This window comes from Sander vitreus, chromosome 20 (assembly GCF_031162955.1).
Source record: "Sander vitreus isolate 19-12246 chromosome 20, sanVit1, whole genome shotgun sequence".
Classification (NCBI taxonomy): Eukaryota; Metazoa; Chordata; class Actinopteri; order Perciformes; family Percidae; genus Sander; species Sander vitreus.
Window position 1 is genome coordinate 7,653,207 of NC_135874.1, and position 24,049 is coordinate 7,677,255.

A 24,049-nucleotide genomic window follows, 5' to 3' on the forward strand; every position below is an offset into this window, starting at 1 on the left:
TTTAGCAGTTTCATGATAGCCAGTATTCCTAAGAATAACACTACAGGGATCACCCGAAAACTAGAGTGAGTAGAAGTTAGAGGAAAGTCTATTGGGGGAAAAAAGTTTTGTAGGACAGAAGTTGTTTTTAGTGTGGAAAAACTGAAATAGAATAAGTGACAGCTAGGGCAGAACTGAAAAAGTCATCCAAGAAAAAGAAAGAGGAAATAAAAAGTTAGAAAGAAAGGATTACCCAGTTCTCTTGCAGGAATTTGCTCTGGGACGTGCAAAAAGAGTAACAGGCTGGAAAAAGTTCAGAATTCAGAGGGAGGGAGTGTAGAGCAGGTTGTGGAGGTGTAGAAAGGTGTGGAGGAGAGGAGAGATATTGGGATGGCAGTGGTGAATATGGCCTTCAATGGGGCATTTGGGGCACAAGGTGCTGTATGTCTCAGAGGGGTAACTGAACACTTGGCTTCTCATAGAGCAGCATGTACAGGTAGACGTATACGTTACCGATCGTCGTCGACTTGGTGTACTCCTTCCTGATAGAGGACTGAGGGAACCGGACGTGTCCAGCTCATCAGCAGATGACCAAGATGACAGATCCTGACAAAGGTAACATTTACACAAAGAGAGAGAAAGCAAGAGAGAGACACATGAACTATCAGACAGTGGTAGGCAAGTAGCGGCCTGTGGACCAAAGTAAATACAAAACCTGTTTAAAAAAAGTATCAGGGCCGTACAGGTAACACCACACAGGTATATAGTAAGTGAAGATCTACCTGTTGACTGCTTGTGATGTCCAGAATCTTGGCCAGCTCTCTGAGGTCTCGGGTTACTTCCTTTAGCAGCAGTTTGAGGCGGTTCCCAATAACATGAACCTTCTCCTTGGCCTCCAGGCAGTCGCTGCCCTGAGAGTTGACCAGCAACTGGAGGGACATGTCTTGTAGCAAGGCAACTTTGAGCTGGGAGTCCAGCAGCTCCTGGCGGATTTGCTGTGGGGATTGTTAATTTGAGACATCTAAAGAGACTCTAAAACAGCAGAACTAGAATTATTTATACATTCCTCTTGTAATTGGAATAGGTGTTACGGTACTTTGATCCATAGAGTTTAATCAGGATGTATGCCTATGTTTGCCTGGGCTCACTGTTAGTGTCCTAAACTATCTTAAATTAAGTGTTTGGTCAAAATACACTGTTTTTATTCATGATCCAATGAATGATTTAAAAAAAAGTAACCCCTATTTTGGTGTATTTATTTTACAGCTTTGAAGGCAATGATTTGTAATTTACACAAAGATATCATCAATTAAGATGATTAAGATATTATCAATTGCTGTCCAATAGCAATTCCAATTTGCCTACCGTCAGAACAGGAGCACAGAGGATGCCATCTCTACGGCACTTCACTCTGCCCTGTCCCACTTTGACAATAGCAACACCTATGTGAGAATGCTGTTCATTGACTTTAGTTCAGCATTCAACACCATCATGCCCTCCAAACTGATCACCAAACTCAGTGAACTGGGCATAAATACCGCCCTCTGTAACTGGATTCTGGACTTCGTAACCAACAACCAACAACCAACAATGACAATTAACCTACTAAGCCTTGTCCTGCCTATGCACCACCTGTCTATACTTTGTATATCACATTGCACTTTTCTGCTTTTTTGCACTTCTGGTTAGACGCAAACTGCATTTCGTTGTCTTTGTACTTGTACTCTGCACAATGACAATAAAGTTGAATCTAATCTAATCTAATAGAGGGTACCTGGAAACAGGAAAGACAAGATACTGTAGGTGTGGGATGAGAAGCCACTAACGTTTTTATGTGGGAGTTAAAATATGACCCAAAATCTCACGAATGATTCTTATATTCATATTGATAATATTTAGGCACTGTAAAGATTATAGTTCTGTACCGTAAGTGTTTTATGATGCTCGTGGAGAGTGTCACTGTCCTGGATGGGGTCAATGGGAACCACCTCATTCCTCCTGCGGTCAATGTTTTCCAACCAGAGCAGCAGCCCATGGCTCATCTCGTGGAAGTCCTGTTAGTCAGATGTGGATCAGGAAAGTAGAGATTCAGCTGCATGGTTACAGCTCTATGAAACAATCTAACATTAACATTCAGAACAACTCTCCTAATTTTGAGGGTCTAATCATGATGTCTGGCACTTACTTGACATTGCATGAGAGCTTCCTGTAACGAAGACCTCCACTCGTCCAGTGAGCTCCCCAGTTTGTCCCAGTGGATGTTCATGTCTTTCAGTTTGGCTTGCAGCTCTTGGGACTCCTCTGTGTCTGACTGCATGAACTCAGCACTGCATAGGTTGATGGACATCACAATAGCCTTGCGTTTGTCAAACGCCTTCTGCAGTTCCTGTAGACATTTTACAGTTAATGACTGCAGTCATCCACAGCAATGTACAAAGGTAACACAAGCGTGTAAACCAACAAAGCTGACCATAGGCATCAAGTTGCAATCAGACAGCCAATTGAGTAGCAGGAATTGTCAACATAGAATTAGGAGATGGCAAATGATTTTAAAAACCCCTTTTGATTCCAACTAAACCAACATGTTGGAAATAATAAGTGCTAAGTCTGTGGAGCTGGCTTGTCAATTTCTGAGGACTACGCCCATGTTACGTTGTACACTTTATTGCAAAAGACTAGATTCTGATTGTTTACAATGCATAATGTCAGCATTCTTAAAGAGAAAGGAAGATGTTACATATTTAAAAAGGAAACATGCCATGCAAATGTATTACCAAAACAATAATACCTTGAGCTTTTTGATGCACTGCTCTATTGTCTGGATATCCGTGCAGAGGTCCAGCCTCCGCTGCTGCTCCAGCTCTTCCTCCGTCTCTCCCAGCCAAGTCCAAACTTTGTTCAGGTCAGAGTTCAGCTGCTGCCACTGCTGCTGGTTCTGCTTTGTACGCATCTCTTTGCTGAGGTCCTGAGCCTGCAGGAGCTCCCAGCGCTCAATCACTCCTAGATTGCAGGGTGTAAGAAAAAAATGATATACTATGTAAGCTGAGTTCACCTACTGTATCCCACTGGATAAAAGCTGAGCAACATTTTGCATTGTTACTTTTCATATACATGAATTTAAATGTATGATAATGTAGGATATATTCATGCAGGATAGGTTGGGGTGCAGTATTACCTGATGTCTGAGACTCTGAGCTACTGGGATCTGCCAGTCCAGACACCACGTCTTCCTCCTCCTTCAGTTCAGAGCCCATCCTCTTCACCGTGTCAATACTGCCCCGACACTCACCCAGCAGCCGCATCTACAGAATGAATGTGGGTTAGGTTACCGGTTACACATACTATTTTGTATAGTGCAATCCATGTAAGAAGATTATATTACATATTTCAGGATAAGACATACAATTCAACCTTATGACAAAGAATTTTAAACTGGTATATCAAGTAAGTCTCTAAAGGTGAAAGTAATATTACTGGCTGGTGATAAGCTAACAAAATATAACTGGACATTATTTAAAAACATAAACATTAGTTTTTTAGGTCTGCATATCTATAGACAAAACCAAATTAATTATCACTTTATGTACAGGTAAGTGCAATAAACAAGGTTTAATGATGTGTTTTTTTTTTTGCCTCATTTAGCTCTAAGACTACATACATATCCCATATACGACGCATCCAGTTCTGCGCTTGTGGGTGTGCGGCTGCGGCTGCTGTCCGTTTGTTGCAGGTGGAAACGGCTGGCATCCAGAGAGTGAATATGTGAGTCCGTAGAGGCAGCCTCTCCTGTAGACACAACATCAACTGGTTATTTTTGCAGATTATGATCAAATATGGTATTGTAATAGTTAACTGAAATACTCTCTACAACCCGAAAAAAGATAAGGCCCCGTTCAGACTGAGAAACACAAGATGTGGAGAGCAAAGAATGAGTTGAAAGAAATAGATAGAAATGCAGATTGGTTTCCCGAACACTCGTCACTCATGGTGCCAGTTGCAGTTCGACAAGTGATCGTTGCTGCATTTCCTGAAAAATTTAACTTTTTTCCACCTCACACATTCAGCCTCATTGCATGGCTATCTTGTCCTGCTTGCAATGCATCCTTCATTTGAAATACAGAGTTCAAAAGCATTGATATGCCTCTGTGTGAACGGAGCCTTTTAAAAGTTTATTTTAAACAAATCTGCAATCCCTTCAGCAAGGAGCTCAGACTTGTTCATTGTGACAATAAAACAACATGCTTTTCTGAAACACAAATAGCACATCCAAAAAATCTGAAGAGGTTAGATACACGGCACACAAAAGTCAAACAAAAGTAAGACAGCCAGTTAGAAAGAAGGGCTAGGCTGAATTCCATTTCAGTTCTGCTGAATTAGAAACCAAAGCAGAACCAGTGAATTGACGAAATAAAAATGGAATTGACCCTATCCTCCAGTGTTAGAAAGTGTTGCCATTGATTAAAGTGTGTGCCCAAAGTCTGTGTAAGAGAGGAAATCAACACAAATCAAAGTCCAAGCCAGTGAATAGGCTATGAGTGTGGTATCACTCAGTGTGCAGCTGTTATTCCTAGCCCCCAAACACTTGGCATGCTGAGGTCTGCTGTTGCCTACCAGTGGAGGACCTCAGTGTTTGTTCTGTAACTTTAACATAGGCCTCTGGGCTCTCTGGGATCACTACATCTGGAAGAAACATTAAACAGTACACACATTCAGCAGTGGCATTACACTGTTTGACCTCAATAACTCATTTAACCTGGTATTCATCTGCTGTTTTTAAACCTTGTTTGATGCACCACGAGATAGATGGAGTTTGCCAGTTTTCAGTCACAGGAAAATACACTGTATTGACAAACTGATGTGTGACAAACCTTACCCATCCAGCAGCTAAAATAAACCATGTCAAGTATTAGCAAATACGTCTTGGTCCATGGCTAAAATCCAAATCGTGAGCTGCTAACATTTAGTTCCTCTAGACAGACTTATTTTCCCACACCAAAGGCATGTGTTATATCCACTGCACCATCACCACCCTTGCTTCAGGGATCACAAAGGGTTTACAAAAGGTTGGGAACCACTGGATTAAAGGATGCTCTTCCCTCTTACTTAAAACATTCTCTGCTTTCTACATCTCAAAAATAGCCACCATAGCTCATACACCAAAAATTACAAGATCTTAAAAGTCTCAGTTGTCTCTTTAACTTTAAGAATGCTGTGTAATGCTGTCTGTGTTTGGAAACTAACCTGACAAGGCTGAGGCAGGCCGCTGGAGGAAGTCTCCCTCCTCACTCTGCTGCTCTCTCAGGGCCCTGCTGGCACTCTCCAGCCCGCGGCTCAGGTCGTAGTCATGGTCCCACTCCAGGGGAATGGAGTCCACACTGGCTGGGGTGTCCCTGCCCGAGCGCTCAGTCCGGAACTGGGCTGCCAGGGAGGCTGAGCGGCCGGAGGAGGGCAGAGGTGACAGGAAGCCATCCCCCAAACGCTCGCCCCATGGTAGGCTGGACAAATCACCAGGCTCGTCCAGCTCCAGCTCGCGATCCGAGAATGACACTTCGGTATCATCATCTGCAAGCTGAAGAAAAAAAACATATACACAACAACAGTTTGAGCTGATGACTTGAGTTGTGTTGATGACATTTAGACCCTTATTTGGCGCCTGAAATCAAGCCACACTAGATTGTGAAATCTTTTCTATGCTCTCAATCTCTGGTCTTACAGGAAGCCGAATGAGCTTTTTGTAGTAGCGCTCCACACGACCAAACACTTCCTGGCAGTAGCGCTGCAGCTCTTCCAGCTCCTCCTCTATGACAGCAGCATCCAGAGGCTCGTTCTTCTCTATCAGCGCTTCTCCCTGGTGGAAGATGTGTTCGATCTTGGCTGTAGTGAGGGAGATCTCCTGTTGGAACGACTGTGGGACCGGAGGGGGGGAGAGAAGAGATGAACTAATTCTGTTTTCATACTAGACATAAGGTTCTCTTAATTTCAAAATGCACGCCCTTTCACAGATGTTACTTTGATTTAATAATTTCAATGTTCAGTATGACTTGTGAAAAAGTAATCTTGCAATATCAGTTAGTCTGCTCTTCACAATGGCAAATATCAGAATATATGAGTTGTCACTTTTGAAATGGGTCAAAATTGAACCAGTTTGTAGCTGGCTTTCTCAGTCTGCTACAGAAATAAAATCTTAAGTGTGCAAGACAATCTCAAGTACACGCACACATAGTCAATATAAATGAAAGAAAGTATGCTTTCCAAATACTTTTCAGACCATGTAGGTCTGGACCATTGTGACAAACCCACCCTGAGTTGTTTGATCTTGGCCTGAATGTCACACTCGGAGAAGTGTTCGATGTTGGTCAGCTGCAGGTCCATCTCTGTCAGCCACACCAAGATGCCGTCTCTGGCTGTCTCAAACTCCTCTCTCTGACTAATAAAGTGCTGCACATTTGAAATAGAGATGCTGCTGTTAGAATGATCTACACTTGTACATGGTGCAAGTATAATGTATGTAGTATAAATTAAGCTTCATTAGTCATTGATTTCACAGAACGCATGGATGCTACCATGATCTAAAATACAAGTGAGAAAAAAATGTGAGAATGAAATTAGATTTGAATACAGAAATCATGAATTTAATAATGCAAGTACCTTAAGCCTGCGGAGGATGGATGCCACCCTCTTCTGCAGGTTGTCCCATCGCTGATTGGCATCGTGAGCCATCTCCCTCAGACGACAGGAAGAGTCAGTGCGGTTTTCTCTGGCCAGGCGGCGATATTGCTTATTGATTAACTCCAGCTGGGTTAGGCTCTCGTGGACTTGCCTCTGGAAGGCCTACAGAAACATATAATTTTATTAATATGGTACTAAGCAACAGCACCTGTGACCTGTCTCATTTTAGGTTTTCTGAACAATTTACACAGAACATATTTGCAATACCTCAAATTTCTTAAGTTCCTCCTTGGCTACAGTGTACAGTACACCAGAGGAATTGGGCAGAGCAGCAGTCTTTTCTGAAGTGGCCAGCCACTCCTCAAATCGTGCAAAGTCATCTAGGAATTTCTGCCATAAACGCCATGTCTCCTCAATCCTAACAGAGAGAAAATGTAAAATGATATACAATAATAACAATGACCTGTTTTCCATCCATACTAGCCACTATTTTTGTTTTCATCAAACATCTGACATCTTACTTGAGTCTCCTCTCCATAGACAAGGCACAGATGCTCCTCCAGCGGCGATCAAGGCTACGAGTCGCCTGCTGGATGGAGTCGCACTCTGCATCGGTGGCGCAGGCGTCACAGTCGTGCAGAAGCACCTCACACAGATTCAGTACGGACGCCACTCCTGTACTGTGCTTCTCGATGTCCCGCTGAAGCTCCTGAGTGGTGAGAAAGAAGAAAGAGAGAGTGAGTATGAGTTTGTAATAATAAGTGATGCACAGGGAGGGAGGGAGAGAAAGAGGTAAATTATATAACGTAATATAATAACAATGACTTTTGATTAGTTGGATTTAATGAAAAAGAGATTCCAATACTGACTAATAGCTGTAATAATTTGACATTAAAGAACCACAAAATATATTAATTTACAAAACAGTTCTTGATTTAGCTGTCACATTAAATAAGTGCATGGGAAAAAGAAGAAAAAGAAAAAAAAAGAACGAAAAAGAAGGAAACTTAGATCCATCTAAAGAGTAGAATTCAATACCTCCTTGTTAACAACTCCTGAAAGTGATCAGTGCTAGTTTAAGGTTGCATGTTAATAGTAGAATAGAATTGATACAATACTATATCATTTAACTTATAGTATTGTACATACGTTATGCACTGTACTGTGCTTTTTGTTACCTGCTGCAGATCAAGCTTCCTCTGAATCTCCTGGAAGTCACAGGAGTCGTAGGCGATGGGTTTGGACAACTCGGTCTCGATGTGGGCCAGCCAGGATCGAAGGCTGCTCATATTCTTATCCAGCTGCTGCACGGCCACCAGAGTTTCTCTCAGCTTCTTCACTCTATTACCATAATCCATTCAACTTTGTCAGTACACTCTAATGCAATACTTTCCAGAAAGTGTTGAAAAACAGTGAAGAAATATTGCTTTGTGTCCTTCTCCGCATGTACTGGGACAAATTACAGGCCCTTTTAAGCTGCCCAGGTGTGAGTGTGTGTCTTTTCACCTGGCTCCGATAAGATCCACGAGGTGTTGCCAGCGGTCACTGACTTTGTTGAGTTTTTGACCGATTTCAGCCGCTTTGCTCTTGTGACTGGCTCTAGCCAGGCGCTGTCCCAGCTGGTGCAGCTGCAGCTTGTTCTCATCAGCCACAGTGATCTCCTCCTGGTAGTCCTGAGACACAATGCAACCCAACCAGAGTGTAAAGGCAAGGCTATTTAAGACTATTTATTGGGTCTTGTTGTTTTTTATTCTCTTGTGAAGCACTTTGTGACTTTGTCTGTAAAATGTGCTATGTTAAATAAACTTATTATTGTAGTAGCTTGGCCATATCAGCATTTTTTAAAACAACCAATAGTATATTTCTGTTTACCTTGCGGAGCTTCTCGATCATCTCCTCAATGCTGATGTCTCCATTTTGGGAGACCTTGCTTTCCATGTTGGTGAGCCACTCGCAGATCTCCTTGTACTTTTCGTTGAATACAGTCCACTCATTCAGCTTCTCACTGACCTGCTGCCTGCGCAGTGACAGCTGCAGAGGCACAGCAATGTATATTCAGTTAAGTGCATCTCTGTGCAAAGTGCATAACAACAATCAAACAATGCATGTTCAGTTTTAACAAAAGTGCATTCATGTCAAAAAGGCTCAAACGGAAGTAGCGTTAGAGATCACTGCACCATAACTGATTAATTTGCATCGAGGAGCAGAGTGTGTGCTTCTGTGGGTTTCCTGTGGGTGTATTTTACCTACTCTACACAGGATGCAACTCTGGAAACCTCAGAACAACTCTGAACCTTGAGGTTTAACTGTACACGCCAAAGCAACTGCTCTACACAGGAAAGTTCCTTTTCAAAAACCGTAAAATTAAAGTGAAATGCCATTTTCAGTAACATTTAAGTAATGTCTTTTCTTATCTTCTTGTTATACTATGAATTGAAAGTATGTGTGTGAACATTCTCTATCAATACGATTCAGTTGCATTTCGATGTTGGCTAACTGACACCATCAAAACCAAAGTATAACAGTTTGTGTTTGACACCAGCACCACCGTTTGGCATCTCAAGGAACTGCAGAGACAAGACCAGTGTATCACATAGTGACACCTACAAGTGGTTAATACTCTGTGATACAGGGCATAGCTATGATGTTATTGTGTATAGTTTTATTCAAATAATGCTCCAGTAGCTGATCAAATAAGCAGTATACAGTATATTCACAAAATCATCTATGCACAGGTACTGTGTGGTGCACTGTACCTGGTGGCAGATTTCATCCCATTGTCGATGCAGCAGCTCAATTCGCTCCTGCAGGACAGACAGGTCCTCAGCACTGATGTAGCAAGACAGGGACTCACGCAGTACAGTCAGATGGGCCAGATCCCCAGTCCAGCCATCAAATGTGTTCTCCAGGTCCTGGTATTGAAACAAAAGTAATATTAAAACATTCAACATTCAATTGAATGTATTTCAAAAGCAGCTCAACTGATGAGGCAACTTATTTAAAGAACTCTACACTGATTGTACACTTTTTAAGTCAAGGTCCTCAAAGCAAAGTTGAATTCCAGCCTTGAGTTATCGGTATGTAAAGTTTTGTTTTGTGAGTTTTGTAAATGCTTTGAGGTTGTTACCTTGCAGCGCATCTGCTCAGCCTGTAGATCCTCTTGGTGATCAGGAAGAGGCTGAGAGAGCTGCCGTTTGAAGGCTCGAAGTTTTTCCAGTGATCCACCAATACCTCTCTCACACCTCTCCCAATCCTGCACATGACACACACAATGGTTGCAACTGCATCAGTACTATATAATGTAGAGTTTAACAGCAAAATCATTTTGGGGAATTTGGTTCATTTAAACAACACGTAAAAGCTGGTTGTGCCTCTTGGTGGGGGTTTTGAAACAACAAAGGAAAAGCATGCAAACTTGCACTTACAAAAAACATTTATAGTATCCCTTCAATGTCCCCTGAGGTACCCTGTATTCCACACACTGCTGGAAATGTGTCTGGTTTACCTTTAATAAAGTGGCAAGCTCTTTCTTCTGTTCATCCAGGCAGGTGCTTGCATGTTTCCATCGCTCCTGAATATCAGTAAGCTCTGCCTGCAGTGCCACCTCCGCCCGGCTATCAGCCGACAGGAGCAGTTGTTTGCCAGCCTCCACTGTTAGTATGTAGCTGCCCTGCTGACGCTGAAGCACCTTTTCCCTCAGCTGAACCAGAAAAGCACAGTCACACAGACCTGTCAATCTCCTGCCCAAACAACATTTGTAAATAGTTCTTACTGTTTCCTCTTTTGGAGTATCATATAGTTGGGGCTTATCACATCAAGAAAAATGAGATGCTATTGATTTTTTCCAAGTAGGTTTATTCTCTCTTCATTGATCAAGATTTAGCTCTTTTGCCAGGATCCACCATAATACTTCATAGTCACCCTGACAAAGATATATGTCTATTTTGAAGAGATTAGTGGTGTACTAAACACTAAATGTATGTCTTTCTGTCCAGCACCATCTAGATAAATCTGAGATGTGTACTCTGTAAGCTTTTACACAATGTACCTGGACAGCATCCAGCATTGAGCGGGCTTGTTGCAGAGGCACTGTAGTCCCTGCCTGAAGGGCTTCTGCAGGGTGGGAGACCTCCACCAGCCATTTGCGTAGCTTCTCCACCATTTCTCTGTAGCGCTGCCACTGGCGGATCAGACCGTCAATGATCCCCCGCCTCTGTTGAGCACGTCGCACTACGCCCTGCCACTGGTTACTCAGGAGAGCCAACTTCAGGTTGAATTCATCTCTGCAGGAGGGGGAAGTAATAGGATTGTCAAAGGAAGACTTGTAATAGTTTTTTTTTTGTGGTAAACAAAATGCAATGGATTTATTAAGTCATGCAATCTGCTATTCAGAGGAATATTGTATAAAATATGAAACTAACAGATGAGAAACAATGTGATTTTGTGGTCTTCACCTGTCATCCACCTGACCCTGCTCTAACATCCTCTGTCCATCACTGATAATAGAGTGGAGGATCTGCTGCCGACTGAACATCTCAGTTTGGAATAACTGGAAGGCAACATATTGATGATTAATGATAAATAAATAAAACAACAGCTGTTTCAGGGTCCTTTACTTCAAAGGGACTCTTACCTCGTGAGCTTTTTGCTGCTCCATCAAACTCTGGTAGTTCCCAGAAATTTCTACCGTCAGATTCTCTTCCGTTTGGACCAGGAACTCCATCCAGGTTTCACACTTCTCCAGGAAGGTCTGCTGCTGCAGCAGGAAGGACTGGAGTTTGCTGCAAAGAGCAAACAAAATACATCATTTTGATGTCCACTAATTCCATCATCTCAGTCACGTAGAACATTGGCCTTTACTGAACATCATTGGGGCTGGGAGGTTATTTGCGCAAGTCCTTCAATTAAATCAATCTCATCAGTTTTAACTTCTGTAGAGTGTCATGAAACTGTGCTGGGATGGTCACATGTATTTAAACATTTATTTTCAGAATGGATATACAGCATTTTAACCACCTTTTTTATTTTTATATTTACCAGATCTTTTATGTGTTATACCTGAATCTCTCTGTGGCCTGTGCTGAGGTTGTTGACCAGCTCCTGTTGAGATTCTGCATGCGCTTGATCTCTGAATCGTTGAGAGGGAGCCGGTAACCAAGCTCATTGAGACGCTCCAGTTCAGGAGCCATACTGCTGAATTTCAGCATGAGCCTCTGTAGAGGACAAGAGAGAAATGTTACATGTCTTAATTACAGGTTAATCAGTTGATTATTTCAACTAATGGACAAAAGGAAAAAAACAACAACCTTGAGCTCCTGCATGCGGTCTAGGAGGACTGTCGGGTCGGTGGAGCCATTGGGATCGTGCACCTTCAGAGCCTCCTCAGCTTCAACTATCCAGCACCCCAGTGAATCCAGCTGATTGTTAAAGGTTTCATAGTCTTGAACTCCAGTCTGGTGTGGAAGAGAAATGTCAGCAGCCCATAAGTGTAAAATTCAGGATTCTGACTGGATGGCTGGCTACTTAACTGAACTGGGAGTCAAAACTATTTGTTGTAAATCCTTTTCTGTACCTGCAGTGTGGTGAGCTGTCTGGTAAGAGCCTGTTCCACAGTAGCCAGCCGTTGGGTGAGAGAGAGGTGATCTGACTGGATTGCAGAGGCTGCTGATGTGTCCACCTGCTGTTTCAGCTGATCTCCCAGTTGTTGGAGAACCTGTAGGGAGGCCTGCACCGGAGCTTGGGACCGGAGCACCTCCTGAGACAAAGCACACATACAATTTAGAGTAGAGTAGTAGTAGAGTAGAGTATCTTTTCATTCAAAACTAAAACAAAATAAAATCCTACATGTAAAAAAGTATATGCATCAATTGTTACACAGGGAAATTTTCAACATTATTTAAACTTTCACTTGAGGAAAATAAACAAAAATCTGCTAAACGTTTGAAAGCAATCATGTTGCAGCAACAAAGAAACATAATTTCCCTACATGTGGCATACTGGCTTTCTTAATAAGGCCTTAAAACAAATACAGACATAATACTGAACAGGTGTTTAGATGCAAAATGAGTCAACAGTGGCACAGCTGTGGCCTCACTCACGCTGCATTCTTGGATCCAGTCGGACACTTCCTCGTCAGCGATGTCCTTGCTGCAAGCGAGCTTGAGGAGCTGGTCTGCCTTTTCCTCCTGCAGCTGGATGCTGCTGAAGCTCTGCTCATAAAGCTCCTTGTAGCGCTGCCACAGCTGAAGCAGGGCTTTGCTGCTTCTCAGACGCTCTGCAATCTCCTCCAGTAAGCTAGTCCATCTGGGTGCAAATATGACATGGATCAGTGTAAGGGATAATAAAAACAATACAAAATTGGCTTAGCTCTCAAATTAGCCTTGACAGCTAAAATGCCTACGATTTATAGATATTTTAAGATCACCTTGCATTGACATCCTTAAGGGCGTTGTTGAGAGAATCTGACACTGATGGGTGACACTCCCTCAGCAGTTGGTGGGTCACAGCACCAAACTTTCTCAGACTGCTCTCCTGTTTCTCCAGTTCCTCTCGCAAATCCTTAAAAGATGACAACACAGTGCTTAATTCAACAGCAATGATAAATTGTGTGCAAGACAAAATTTAGAACCATTCCCATTAATGAAAAATATAGTAAATGTCATCTTCATCGCAACGAGATTTCAGAAACACATACTAATGCAATCAATGTAAACTAATTTCTCTAGGTGACTACAGGCCAGCTGACAGGTATAACAAATCAAACACCTCTTCATCCTAACATACCTGCAGACTTTGCACCTGCAGCTGAACAGCCTCCAGGGAGCCCGTGAGGAGGCGGAAACGAGATACAGAGTACCTTCCTTCCATCAGGTAGCCATTGATCTCTTCTGAAGCCCGCTTGTATAGACTCCACTGATCCAGCACTGACTTCAGGCTGATTTTTAGTTGTCCTATCTGTTAAAGGTGTAATAAAAAGCACACAGTGAGTGACATTGAGTAAATTGTTAAGAGCAGGCCAGAACAGAACGAAGAAAGAGCAGAGTAGCGCAGATAGATTGGAGCAACTGATGTACCACAAAAAACATAGAGTGGAAAGAGAACAGGGGAGCTTACCAAGTGGTCCAGGTTAGCCCAGGTGTGATTGACACCCTGGAGTGTCTCCATGACGATAGCACAGGCCTCATCGGTCTTGTTCTGGACGAGGGCACAGCCCTGCTCCTCCACCCTCTCCAGTTCTTTCTCTTTTTCCTTCACCAACTCTTCCATTTCCTAAAAGTTAATAGTTTTCACATGATAAAACACATGGACTAAAAAGGGTGTGATCGTAATAATAACAGCATGTACGGTTGTAAACATGTAAATCAGTGTTCATAGCTGCATACCTGGCAGTCTTTGAGAGCATTCTGCACAGATGTTAAATCCTCTATCCGGTGTTTCCTCTTTAACCTTTCTTCCTGAGTTGCCATCCAGGACTTCAGGGACTGAACGCTGCTCTCATACTCCAACCACATATCCAAAAGGCTCTCAAGAAACTGGATCTGCAAGAATTTCATACAAATGAAATTGTAACATCCTCATTTTGCACTAATAAATGACAATGGCTGTTATTCTGAATTTCCCTCTGTCTGTCTGTCTGTCTGTCTGTCTAGTCTTGTATTAACCAGTATCAGTGCCTATGGCCTCACCCTCTCATTGATGCGGCCTTGTAGGATCTGCCAACGTCGGTTCATTGCTCCCAGTCGCTCAGCAAAGTCAGTCTTATCACTGCGCTTGCTCTCCACGTCCTGACCACTGATCTGCAGCACTGACTGGTTGACAAAGTCCACAGTCAGCTGCTTACAGCTTAGATCTACTCTGAAGCCCTGAGTTGGAGCAAAGAACAGTAGATTCACAATATAAATTGCATTACATCATCCTTATTAATCAGGTTAGTCAGTGTACGTACAAGAAATACTCAAAGATGCAATAGAGAACATTTTTGAACAAATCAAAATTTTGGACGCACACATATGGTCTTATATAATTTGATTTGTAGCTGAAAAAAAATATGAATATGTTTGAAAACCCTAAAAAATAAAAACAAACCTTTCACTTCCTTGAAATGCATGGAATACTACAAATGTACAGTATGTAGCTGTCACATATTGTCCTATCAAACAATTCACATCAAACACTTTGTAAACAAAGTCAAAAGTGCCATGAATCTATAAATCTGAATGAAGTCCACTACCTTGTATTTTTGCAAGTAGTCCTGAATCACATTTGACCCCACTGCACTCTTGAGGTTTTCTTCATTCTCCTCAATGACATTCTCCATTAATGATATCCAGTTAAACAGCTCAGATATGGCATGACGGGAGGCCAACTTCTCCATTTGGATCTGAGAAAAAAAATTAAACCCGTTGATTAAACCCAGCAGATTAGACATCCAGGAAGACAAAAACCCACATGCTGCCAGTTTGAGGGCAACCTTGTGTGAAAACCTCTGTATATCAGTGAAGCAGCAGAAAGGGTAATCCTATTTGCTGTGGAGCAGCTAAGCCTGTTCAGTCTGGCTGACTGTGACCATACCTGATGCAGCTTCTCCTGGACCACTGGGATGCGTGTGAGCAGCTCAGTCCATTGAGTGTCAATGCGTGCCAGGTCAGACCGCAGCACCACCGTGTCCACTTTCTTCAGACGCAGCAGCTGGTTGCCCTCGGTTACCACTGAGCTCTTCAGGCTGGACTTGCCTTCAACTTCCTTTGAAAACTCCTGAGACAGACGGTGACAGCAATCAACATCTAGTATGCAATCAAAGGTATATTTTATGATATTATAATATACTGACCTTTTTACAGATGACACAGCAAGATTGTTACTACTACTATATCCAAGTACTACTACCAACACTATTACAATTATAGGAAATACAACTTACACTAATAATTACACATAAAAAAGCCATTATTTTACAGTCTTATACCAGCTATGCTGTAACAATGTAAATACAGTGCATATTATATTATGTAAATTGTGTGCATATATATATATATATATATATATATATATATACACACACACACACACACACAGTATCTCACAAAAGTGAGTACACCCCTCACATTTTAGTAAATATTTCATTATATCTTTTAATGGGACAACACTGAAGAAATTACACTTTGCTACAATGTAAAGTATTAAGTGTACAGCTTGTATAACAGTGTAAATGTGCTGTCCCCTCAAGATAACTCAACACACAGCCATTAACGTCTAAACCGCTGGCAACAAAAGTGAGTACACCCCTATGTTAAATTCCCATTGAGGCAGGCAGATTTTTATTTTAAAGGACAGTTATTTCATGGATCCAGGATACTATGTATCCTGATTAAGTTCCCTTGGCCTTTGGAATTAAAATAGCCACACATCATCACATACCCTTCACCATACCTAGAGATTGGCATGGGGTACTTTCCATAAAATCATCTCTCAATGCAAATCAAACCAGCTATTAGGCTAACTGAAATAAAGCCATGCCAATCTCTAGGTATGGTGAAGGGTATGTGATGATGTGGGGCTATTTTAATTCCAAGGGAACTTTATCAGGATACATAGTATCCTGGATCCATGAAATAACTGGCCTTTAAAATAAAAATCTGCCTGCCTCTATGGGAATTTAACATAGGGGTGTACTCACTTTTGTTGCCAGCGGTTTAGAAATGAATGGCTGTGTGTTGAGTTATCTTGAGGGGACAGCACATTTATACTGTTATACAAGCTGTACAGTTGTAATTTCTTCAGTGTTGTCCCATTAAAAGATATAATGAAATACTTACTAAAATGTGAGGGGTGTACTCACTTTTGTGAGATACTGTATATATATGGCTCTATATGTAGTATGGTGGCTCAGTTGTAAGCACCACTGACTCAAAGCACCAAGGACCTGTATAAATCTGTATATATGTTTACTAGTTGTAGCACTGTTCCTTGAGAGGATCAATACAGATACAAAAATACAAAAGAAAACTAATAAAAAATGTGGCCTTACAAGAAAAGCAGAGAGATGGTCTCTGACAGTTTCCAGCTCCTGTGGGACTAACACCGCCTGCGTATTCCAAAACTCCAGACGCTCCAGAGCAGACTGCAGCCATTCGCTAAGCTCTGCACACTCCCTCTGATACCTAGAGGAAAACCACAATTAAATCATAGAACAAATTGATTTCTGATACTGAGTTCAGAAATCACTTGTACAGTATATCTGCTTAAGACTAAACATTTTGTTTTGTGCACTCAGATCTGTGAATTTAAGCTGCCCATCTTACAGACCCTTCTAAAGATAATGTTTTTCAGGGTCTCTATGGGATATCATTTGTATTTGATGCCTAAACGATTCTGTTTCTGACCTGGTCCAGTGTTTGAGGATGGCCTCCAGGCGCTGTAGTTCCTTGTTGACCTTGGTGGTGTTGTTGAGCCAGTGTTCCCCCAGCAGAGCGAGTTGGTTCTCCAGTGCGGGACAGCACACTGACAGCAAGAGATGTTTGCCTTCATCCAGTACCTGGTATAGCTTGTGCTGGTACTCTGTCAGTCTGCCCTTTAGACCCTTTACAGAAAATGGAAAGGGGCAGGTAGACAACAAAATCTTTAAAAAGTGACATTGTAGCTGGAGCTACACCAGCTGAGAAGAGTTGGGTGAAGAAACAGAGAGTGAGAGTGAGTGAGTGAATTAAATAGAAGTAAAGCAAATCTTCCCAGAATAAAACAAATATACACCAAGAAGCTCAGAGAGGAAAACGAATGCATATCATGTGTGCTGGCTTCTTAAATTTCCTTTGGTCCTCCATTATGCCATATTCTAAAATTTGCATTGATGTCACTTTGTACCTGATACAATGAAATCCTGTCCATTAGCCTTTCTTCAGTCTCTTCCACCAGGCCAACAGTCGGGATGTTTCCTTCAACTGCCTCCAATTGGCGGTTCAGACTTTGGTAATCCTGCATCAAGCGGCACCAAGTCTAAAACATATATATATTTCAAATTGAAAAAGCTGACAAGTAAACCTTAGATGAAGACCACCATAACACTTTAGCAACTGCTGTGCTATCCTATTATGGAGGAAAAAAAGAAAGGCTTTCCAATAAATTCAATGTTTACTAAGATTTTACAGCTTTAGTTTTCAAGCAGAGGTAACTTGAGAGGTTTTTCCTCAATTTAAAAATATCTATTCCTTTTCAGTTAGAAACATATATTAACAACACAGTTAAGTAGCATTTAAAAAACCTTTTGCAACAAGAAAACATTTTCACATGTTGTCCGGGCCAGAAAAATTAGCATTTCAAATAATGACAGCCAGATTTCCTTTCATTATGTCAGTATGCTTTCAAAGGAAAAATAATGGTTAACACACATAGTATTGTATATCTCACCTCCAGGATACACTCCAGCTCAACTCCTTTACTGTGTGCCTCTTTGAGGACGCTCTGAGCCTCAGCCAGTGTCTCCTCCAGGGCCTGACTCTCTTTGGGAAGCATCAGAACGCTGATTTTTCTGAAGTATGTTTCTGTTAGAATCATATGGGACTCCAGACCCTGGAAGAACTCCTAGAAAACACAATCAGACACAGATAAACACACCAATGAGCAGTTGTTTTTCTCTCAGTAGCGTGTCTGCAGCATTGGCTGTGGCTGTGTTCAATGTTTGATTATAAATATTACTTAAGCCTTTCCACTTTAACAGACAAACCTTATGTTTGTCCAGGTGATTCTGGACTTCCTCGACAGAGCTGACAACGATCCTTTGATCAGCAGCCATCTTGTCTTTAGCTGTGTCTACCAGGTCCGTCAGATCCTGCAGAGCACGCTCGTACTGCTCCTTTAGAGCCATGCTCTGGTTCAGCCCACTGCGCCGGGAACCCACCGTCATCACCAGCTCCTCATAGGAATCCTGAACACACACACACAAAGAACATAAATAGGTAAAACCTATACTGAGCAGCTTTTACTGCATGGTTTTCAGTGATGTACATTACCTGGAGTTTTAGTATTTTGTTTGCGGATATCTGATCCGCCTGTAGTGTTGCTCCTCTGGTTTTGAGCTCCGTAATCCTCTGTTCAAAGTCTTTCAGGCTCTCCTCTGCACAGGCAATAACCTAAGAGACATGACATTCACAATACTTTTTTGTTCTCTGTAAGTTGAGAGAAAAGCAGGGTGTGTGTGTGTGTGTGTGTGTGTGTGTGTGTGTGTGTGTGTGTGTGTGTGTGTGTGTGTGTGTGTGTGTGTGTGTGTGTGTGTGTGTGCATGCATGTGATGCTAAAGCTTTCATTACCTCTAGTTGTTTTGAGGCTGGTCTATCCATGGCTCCAGCTAAGGCCTGTAGGATCTGGCACTTGGTCTCAATTAAAGCAGTTTGGAGAAGCTGCAACTCAGTCTTTCAAGACAATTTATAGAACATTTATCAGAATCAACATTTCAGTTATTAGTTCTGCAAATGTTTTGGTTTTATAGTGGGCATTCTTCAAGAAAAAATAAAACATTCTTGGAAAGCAACAAATGCAAATGCAAAATATTAGGCAAACCTGGTGGGCTGTGAGCTCATGTGCTCTGGTCCTCATGTGGTCACAGCGTGTCCCCAGAGCACAACCCAGAGCTCCTAATCTCTCTTTCAGGCAGTCAAGGTTGTCCTCAAGCAGCGATTGGTCCTCTTGTCTCAACACTGAAGACCCAGCTAACAGAGCCTGGCTGAGCTTTACTTCCTCTGTGACATGCCTCACATCGTTCTCTAAGGTCTGCAGGAAAGATCAGAAAATGACAAAGATTATGACAATTATATCCATAGAGCAGAACTTTTCAAACATCAGCCACATACTGTATCAGTAATCAACTTCCTACAGAGATCTAATTTAGTGTCAACTGTACTTTAGGGAACTTTTAATGGATATTAACAGGCTCATATGATTTGCTATAAAACCTGATTTATCATCTATTTATGATAGAAGCTGCACAGATATGCCTGAACGTACCTCCTGCTTTTGTAGCTGGGTCTCTGCGTTTTCAGCCAGCAGCACTGAGCCTGAGAAGACGTTGTTCTCCACACCATCCAGCCAAGAGGAGGTGGATGAGACAGCTGTGTAGAGCTGCTGTTCCATCTGCGCCACCTGTGCCTCACCACCACTGGGCTATGTACACACAAGAGTGTTGCAAATTTCCGTTGACACATGTTGAACTACCTATTTCAACGTTGCAATAAAATGGCATTATAATGTACAAGAATGTTATAGAAATACCCGAGTGGTCATGTCCTCTATTGTTTGTCTGAAGCTATCATACAGATTATTCAGGGAGGATTTGTCAGCTTGTGTTTCTCCTTTAAACAGTGTTCCAGCTGTGGTCACACGAGAAGCTCTGGAGTATACCTGCAGAAAAACAACGGAACGGGTCAATGCACTTTACTTCCACTGCTGCTTAATACCAATAATAACAACAACACAACAAGGTTTGTACCGGCTGTTTGTGGTCCTGCTCCAGGGTTTTCTGCAGGAGCTGCAGCTTAGTTTTGAGCTCCAGTCTGAGGCTCTCCCATTTCTGCCTCATCTGCTCTCGAGCAGCCTGAGATTCTCTCTCAACCAAAGCTGCTGGTGAAAATGGCTCTGTTGTACTGCACGGTGACAGAAAGATGAATTAATAAATGCTCAATTTATAATCTGCTAGAGGAATCATTACAAATGTTAACTTAACATTTTACTAATTGATTTGAGTTAAATGTATGGTATAATAGTTTGTAAAATACCTGGCACTGCTTGGCGAGGCCTGCTGGATAAGGATCTCCTCTCCTCTGCTCGCCACTGACTGAAGCAACTTTTTCTGTTCTGCGAGCTGCTCCTCCAGTTCCTAAAAAGCAAACCGTTTACTGTAATTGGAGTTTGTATGATATAATTAATTCGCTTCTGACACACTGTGTGGTGTTACAATGATGTCAGAGCATTTTTATTGTATTTTTATAAAGATGGGATTATTATTGTATTCTTCAACAGTATAATAGTAACAATATAAGTGTGCTGTGTGATAGTAGCCATAAGTTAAAAAAACAAACAAATCATTTGAGAAAGGAGATTTCAATTTTAGTATCAGTAGCCTGGGGCTGCCTTTTTTTGCTATGAAGACTGAGTACTATAATAAGGAAACAAAAAAAATGTATGTAAAAATGTACCCTCTGTCTCTGCAGACTGTCCTGGTGTTGCTGGGAACGTGTGGTCCGGGCCTGGGCCAGCCAGTCCTGCACACTGGGACTTTGAGAGAGGCTGGAGTCTGATTCACTGTCCTCCTGTTCCTGCAGCGAGTCCTAAAATAAAAATCAAATATTTAGGAAACACACATCAGCAAGAAAGAAGCAGGACTATCAAATGCAGTAACTAAATTTTGATTCACAAGTTTTGCAAATTTGTCATAGGGTGTAAAGAAATACTGAAACAAAGAGGTGTCACAGAAGAGATATTAAGGACAAACATGTAATATTCCCTTAGCTGGTTTGTCATTTTCTGTTTTGCTTGTTATGCTAACAATTGGACTAGACACTTACTTGGTCAGCCTATTGTATTATGATGCTCTAATAAATATGGTGGTTCAAGTCAGAGTATAAAAATGTTCTTAATGGTGCAGTTAGACAGAAAACGTCACACTGTGATGTTGGAAAATGTTTTAATCAACATCGTGAGCAAGGTACCCACAGTAGGGACTGAGCCTAATGTGGTATTGTGAAAGTTCAGCATCACATGGCAACATTGAAAGCATGAAGCCACCTCACCTCGATGTCGATCCGCCTGTCCTGAAGCATCCTCTGCAGCTCCAATAGGCTGCCCTTCAACATGCGTATCTTCCCGGCCAACTGTTCGGCTTCCTCTCTGGTCTCTGTCCGGCCCTCCAGCAGCAGGCTCTCACTGTGCATGGACAGCTCTGACAGGGCCAGCACCTTCTCTTCAATCTCCAGCAGCATGTTCTGCAGCAGCAGGAGGAGAGAAGCCAGCTCAAACATGGTCTTACGTCTCACCACCTACAGCAGCCCAACAGACGCTCCAGACAAACAGGGGGCCAGGGTCTGGCTGAACCCCCTACACCACAAGCATTCCCCAGCTACAGGACAAGGAGAGCTCTCCTTCTGCTCTCATCCTTGGCCCACCTCTCCAGCCTCGCCTCCTGTGCAACATATTACTACTAATCCTTCACGGTCCATGCTCTACAGGATACATGGTCACGCACAAATTCAAAAGTAACTCTCGTGTGCAGAACACCATTCTAAGCCCAGACAAGCTAACGATGCCAATCAATGAATGCTGTTCCAAAGTTTGAAGATACATTTGTTTTTAAACACCATTGCCACTACTCTGCTATCGATAGCTCCAGACGGTCTTTCAAAGGCAGAGACTAACTCTACATACTGCCTTACCCTCCCCGTTCCCTAGGATTCACCTACTTGGATATTCTAGCAGCTTTAAAACCAACACCAATCACGGCAGCAGGATCCATTAATCGTCTGAAAGCCACAATCCCTGAGTATTCCGCCCTATGCAGGTAACAGACTCTTGTCAAAGAGACATCTGCATAATCTGCTTAAGACTAGTTTTACATGCTTAGGAGCCTAGCCATCTGAATGCCCCTTTAAACGCCTCTAATGCTCTTGTTTACCCACTGAAACGTTCCTGTCCCCCTGGGATGATCCAGGAAACAAAATATTGAAGTATAAGACAGATCTAAATAATCCACAGGCACATTTGCATTAGTGTGCTGACCAGAGACAACACCTAGAAAACAATACTCCAGTACACCGTACTGCCATTCCCGACAATTTGCTATGACATATTAAGCAACCTCATATGCATATTCATAAATTCATTCATATAATAATTCCTATAAACATGTATGCATTCATTGCTCTGAATGAACAGCAGGGGGAGCTCTTACCTGACATTCAGCAAGCTGATCCTCCATATCCGTCTCCTCTAGAGGTCTAGGTTCAAGGATGAAGGTTACAGCACTGCGCATTCTGGTCAACCACAGGTCCAGTTCATCTGCCTGGGTGTGATAGAGCTGTATGGCCTCTTCCTGCTGTTGACCCTCCAGACGGTCACTAATGCGCTCCTGGGGCAGAGCACATCACATTTTACTCATTACATCAATCTATTATTTTAGGAATATAGAAATTAAATTGAATGCATCAATTAGCTAGCAATTAACTATTAGCTACTATTAGTAGTAAAATACTTTCGCAATCTTCACAAAGAGTACCTCCAATAGCTGCTGTTTCCCTGAGGCCTTCATGTGGATGGTGGCCATCCTCTCAGCTAACACAGCGAGGGAGGAGTGCATGGCCAGCTGGTCAGCCATGTCTGAGTCCACGGCATCAGAGGCCAGATCCTCTGTGAAGCTTGTCTGCAGCCTGTCGATTTCCTCCTGCACACTCTGAATCTCTCCTATTAGTCCCTGGAGTGAACAACATTGTTATAGGTGTTGCATGCTGTATATTGACTGACTTTATTTTTGTTAAATAAATGTGTTTGTTTAAGGGAAGTATTATCTTTTTGATGTTCGTAGATACTGTGACAGTTACCATACAATAAATATCACAAATTCGAAATTTGGATATAGGAGCAGTAATTCCCTTTTCAATCCATTTAGTGGAAACAGCAATGTGATGTTGAGACAAAAAATTATTTACTATAAACTGTGATATTATAAATGCAAAACAAGGTGACAAGAGTGGCTCAAAATGTGTTTTCTACAGACATGCATCATTAGCAAAATATCATTTTTTATGTTTGACATAGTTCAAAAAGTATACTTTGCATTATCATGAGTTCTTACATTACTTTAGAAGTCTAACAACTCCCTACCCTGTCAATGTGAAAGCTCTCTTTCCATCAAAACTTTTCAAAACCTTTATTGTACTGTAGCAACTCACCTCCTGTGTCTTAATGTGGTTATCTGGGCTTTTATCTGCCTCCAGAGGCTCACTCAGTTTGGCCTCCAGAGCCTCCATTTTAGAGGAGATTGACTGGAGTGAACCCTGGTAATACTGTTGCTTTTCCAGAGCTTCATAAAGAGACCTCTGCTTCTCGCTGATCTGTTGGAAGACCGATTAAAACAACGTAAAAGTGTTAATCCTGAAAACACGATAACAATCGTTGTGACCCAACAAACTACCACTACCTGACGTGTTGTATTATTTACATACCACATTCTTTAATGTCTCCCATGAGCGCTGCAAGTCATCTAAGTTGGCCACAGACTCAAACGTCGGGTCATATAATTCTTGGATTGGAGCTCTTGTGAGAGTTCCTCTTCCCATCTAAAAACACATTCAAACAGTGCCATTAACAGTTAAGATACATTAGTAATGAAACAGATGGCAACTAGATAGAAATACGCCTATAA

At 42.0% G+C, this 24,049-nt stretch overlaps 1 protein-coding gene across 1 annotated transcript in view; it reads right to left on the bottom strand.

Moving 5' to 3' along the window:
* Positions 1-24,049, bottom strand: part of syne1b (spectrin repeat containing, nuclear envelope 1b) — an 82,615-nt gene that overhangs the window by 3,495 nt on the left and 55,071 nt on the right. The window contains exons 90-141 of the mRNA XM_078277361.1: positions 23,850-23,963; positions 23,577-23,738; positions 22,904-23,098; positions 22,580-22,756; positions 21,426-21,617; positions 20,832-20,963; positions 20,412-20,512; positions 20,126-20,279; positions 19,909-20,037; positions 19,645-19,800; positions 19,201-19,410; positions 18,951-19,052; positions 18,654-18,773; positions 18,368-18,568; positions 18,052-18,225; positions 17,509-17,640; positions 17,031-17,227; positions 16,676-16,808; positions 15,220-15,402; positions 14,879-15,028; positions 14,334-14,510; positions 14,031-14,186; positions 13,762-13,917; positions 13,432-13,602; positions 13,073-13,206; positions 12,747-12,951; positions 12,221-12,403; positions 11,955-12,101; positions 11,707-11,861; positions 11,282-11,429; positions 11,103-11,197; positions 10,697-10,931; positions 10,154-10,348; positions 9,776-9,901; positions 9,405-9,560; positions 8,521-8,679; positions 8,155-8,321; positions 7,827-7,989; positions 7,170-7,357; positions 6,916-7,066; positions 6,628-6,810; positions 6,280-6,417; positions 5,693-5,884; positions 5,221-5,548; positions 4,591-4,659; positions 3,638-3,765; positions 3,155-3,281; positions 2,768-2,979; positions 2,165-2,365; positions 1,905-2,033; positions 762-974; positions 493-585 (exon numbers count right to left, since the gene is read on the bottom strand). Of these exons, the coding sequence (XP_078133487.1) occupies positions 493-585; positions 762-974; positions 1,905-2,033; positions 2,165-2,365; positions 2,768-2,979; positions 3,155-3,281; positions 3,638-3,765; positions 4,591-4,659; positions 5,221-5,548; positions 5,693-5,884; positions 6,280-6,417; positions 6,628-6,810; positions 6,916-7,066; positions 7,170-7,357; positions 7,827-7,989; positions 8,155-8,321; positions 8,521-8,679; positions 9,405-9,560; positions 9,776-9,901; positions 10,154-10,348; positions 10,697-10,931; positions 11,103-11,197; positions 11,282-11,429; positions 11,707-11,861; positions 11,955-12,101; positions 12,221-12,403; positions 12,747-12,951; positions 13,073-13,206; positions 13,432-13,602; positions 13,762-13,917; positions 14,031-14,186; positions 14,334-14,510; positions 14,879-15,028; positions 15,220-15,402; positions 16,676-16,808; positions 17,031-17,227; positions 17,509-17,640; positions 18,052-18,225; positions 18,368-18,568; positions 18,654-18,773; positions 18,951-19,052; positions 19,201-19,410; positions 19,645-19,800; positions 19,909-20,037; positions 20,126-20,279; positions 20,412-20,512; positions 20,832-20,963; positions 21,426-21,617; positions 22,580-22,756; positions 22,904-23,098; positions 23,577-23,738; positions 23,850-23,963 (8,394 nt within the window). The remainder of the gene's footprint in view (positions 1-492; positions 586-761; positions 975-1,904; positions 2,034-2,164; positions 2,366-2,767; positions 2,980-3,154; positions 3,282-3,637; positions 3,766-4,590; positions 4,660-5,220; positions 5,549-5,692; positions 5,885-6,279; positions 6,418-6,627; positions 6,811-6,915; positions 7,067-7,169; positions 7,358-7,826; positions 7,990-8,154; positions 8,322-8,520; positions 8,680-9,404; positions 9,561-9,775; positions 9,902-10,153; positions 10,349-10,696; positions 10,932-11,102; positions 11,198-11,281; positions 11,430-11,706; positions 11,862-11,954; positions 12,102-12,220; positions 12,404-12,746; positions 12,952-13,072; positions 13,207-13,431; positions 13,603-13,761; positions 13,918-14,030; positions 14,187-14,333; positions 14,511-14,878; positions 15,029-15,219; positions 15,403-16,675; positions 16,809-17,030; positions 17,228-17,508; positions 17,641-18,051; positions 18,226-18,367; positions 18,569-18,653; positions 18,774-18,950; positions 19,053-19,200; positions 19,411-19,644; positions 19,801-19,908; positions 20,038-20,125; positions 20,280-20,411; positions 20,513-20,831; positions 20,964-21,425; positions 21,618-22,579; positions 22,757-22,903; positions 23,099-23,576; positions 23,739-23,849; positions 23,964-24,049) is intronic.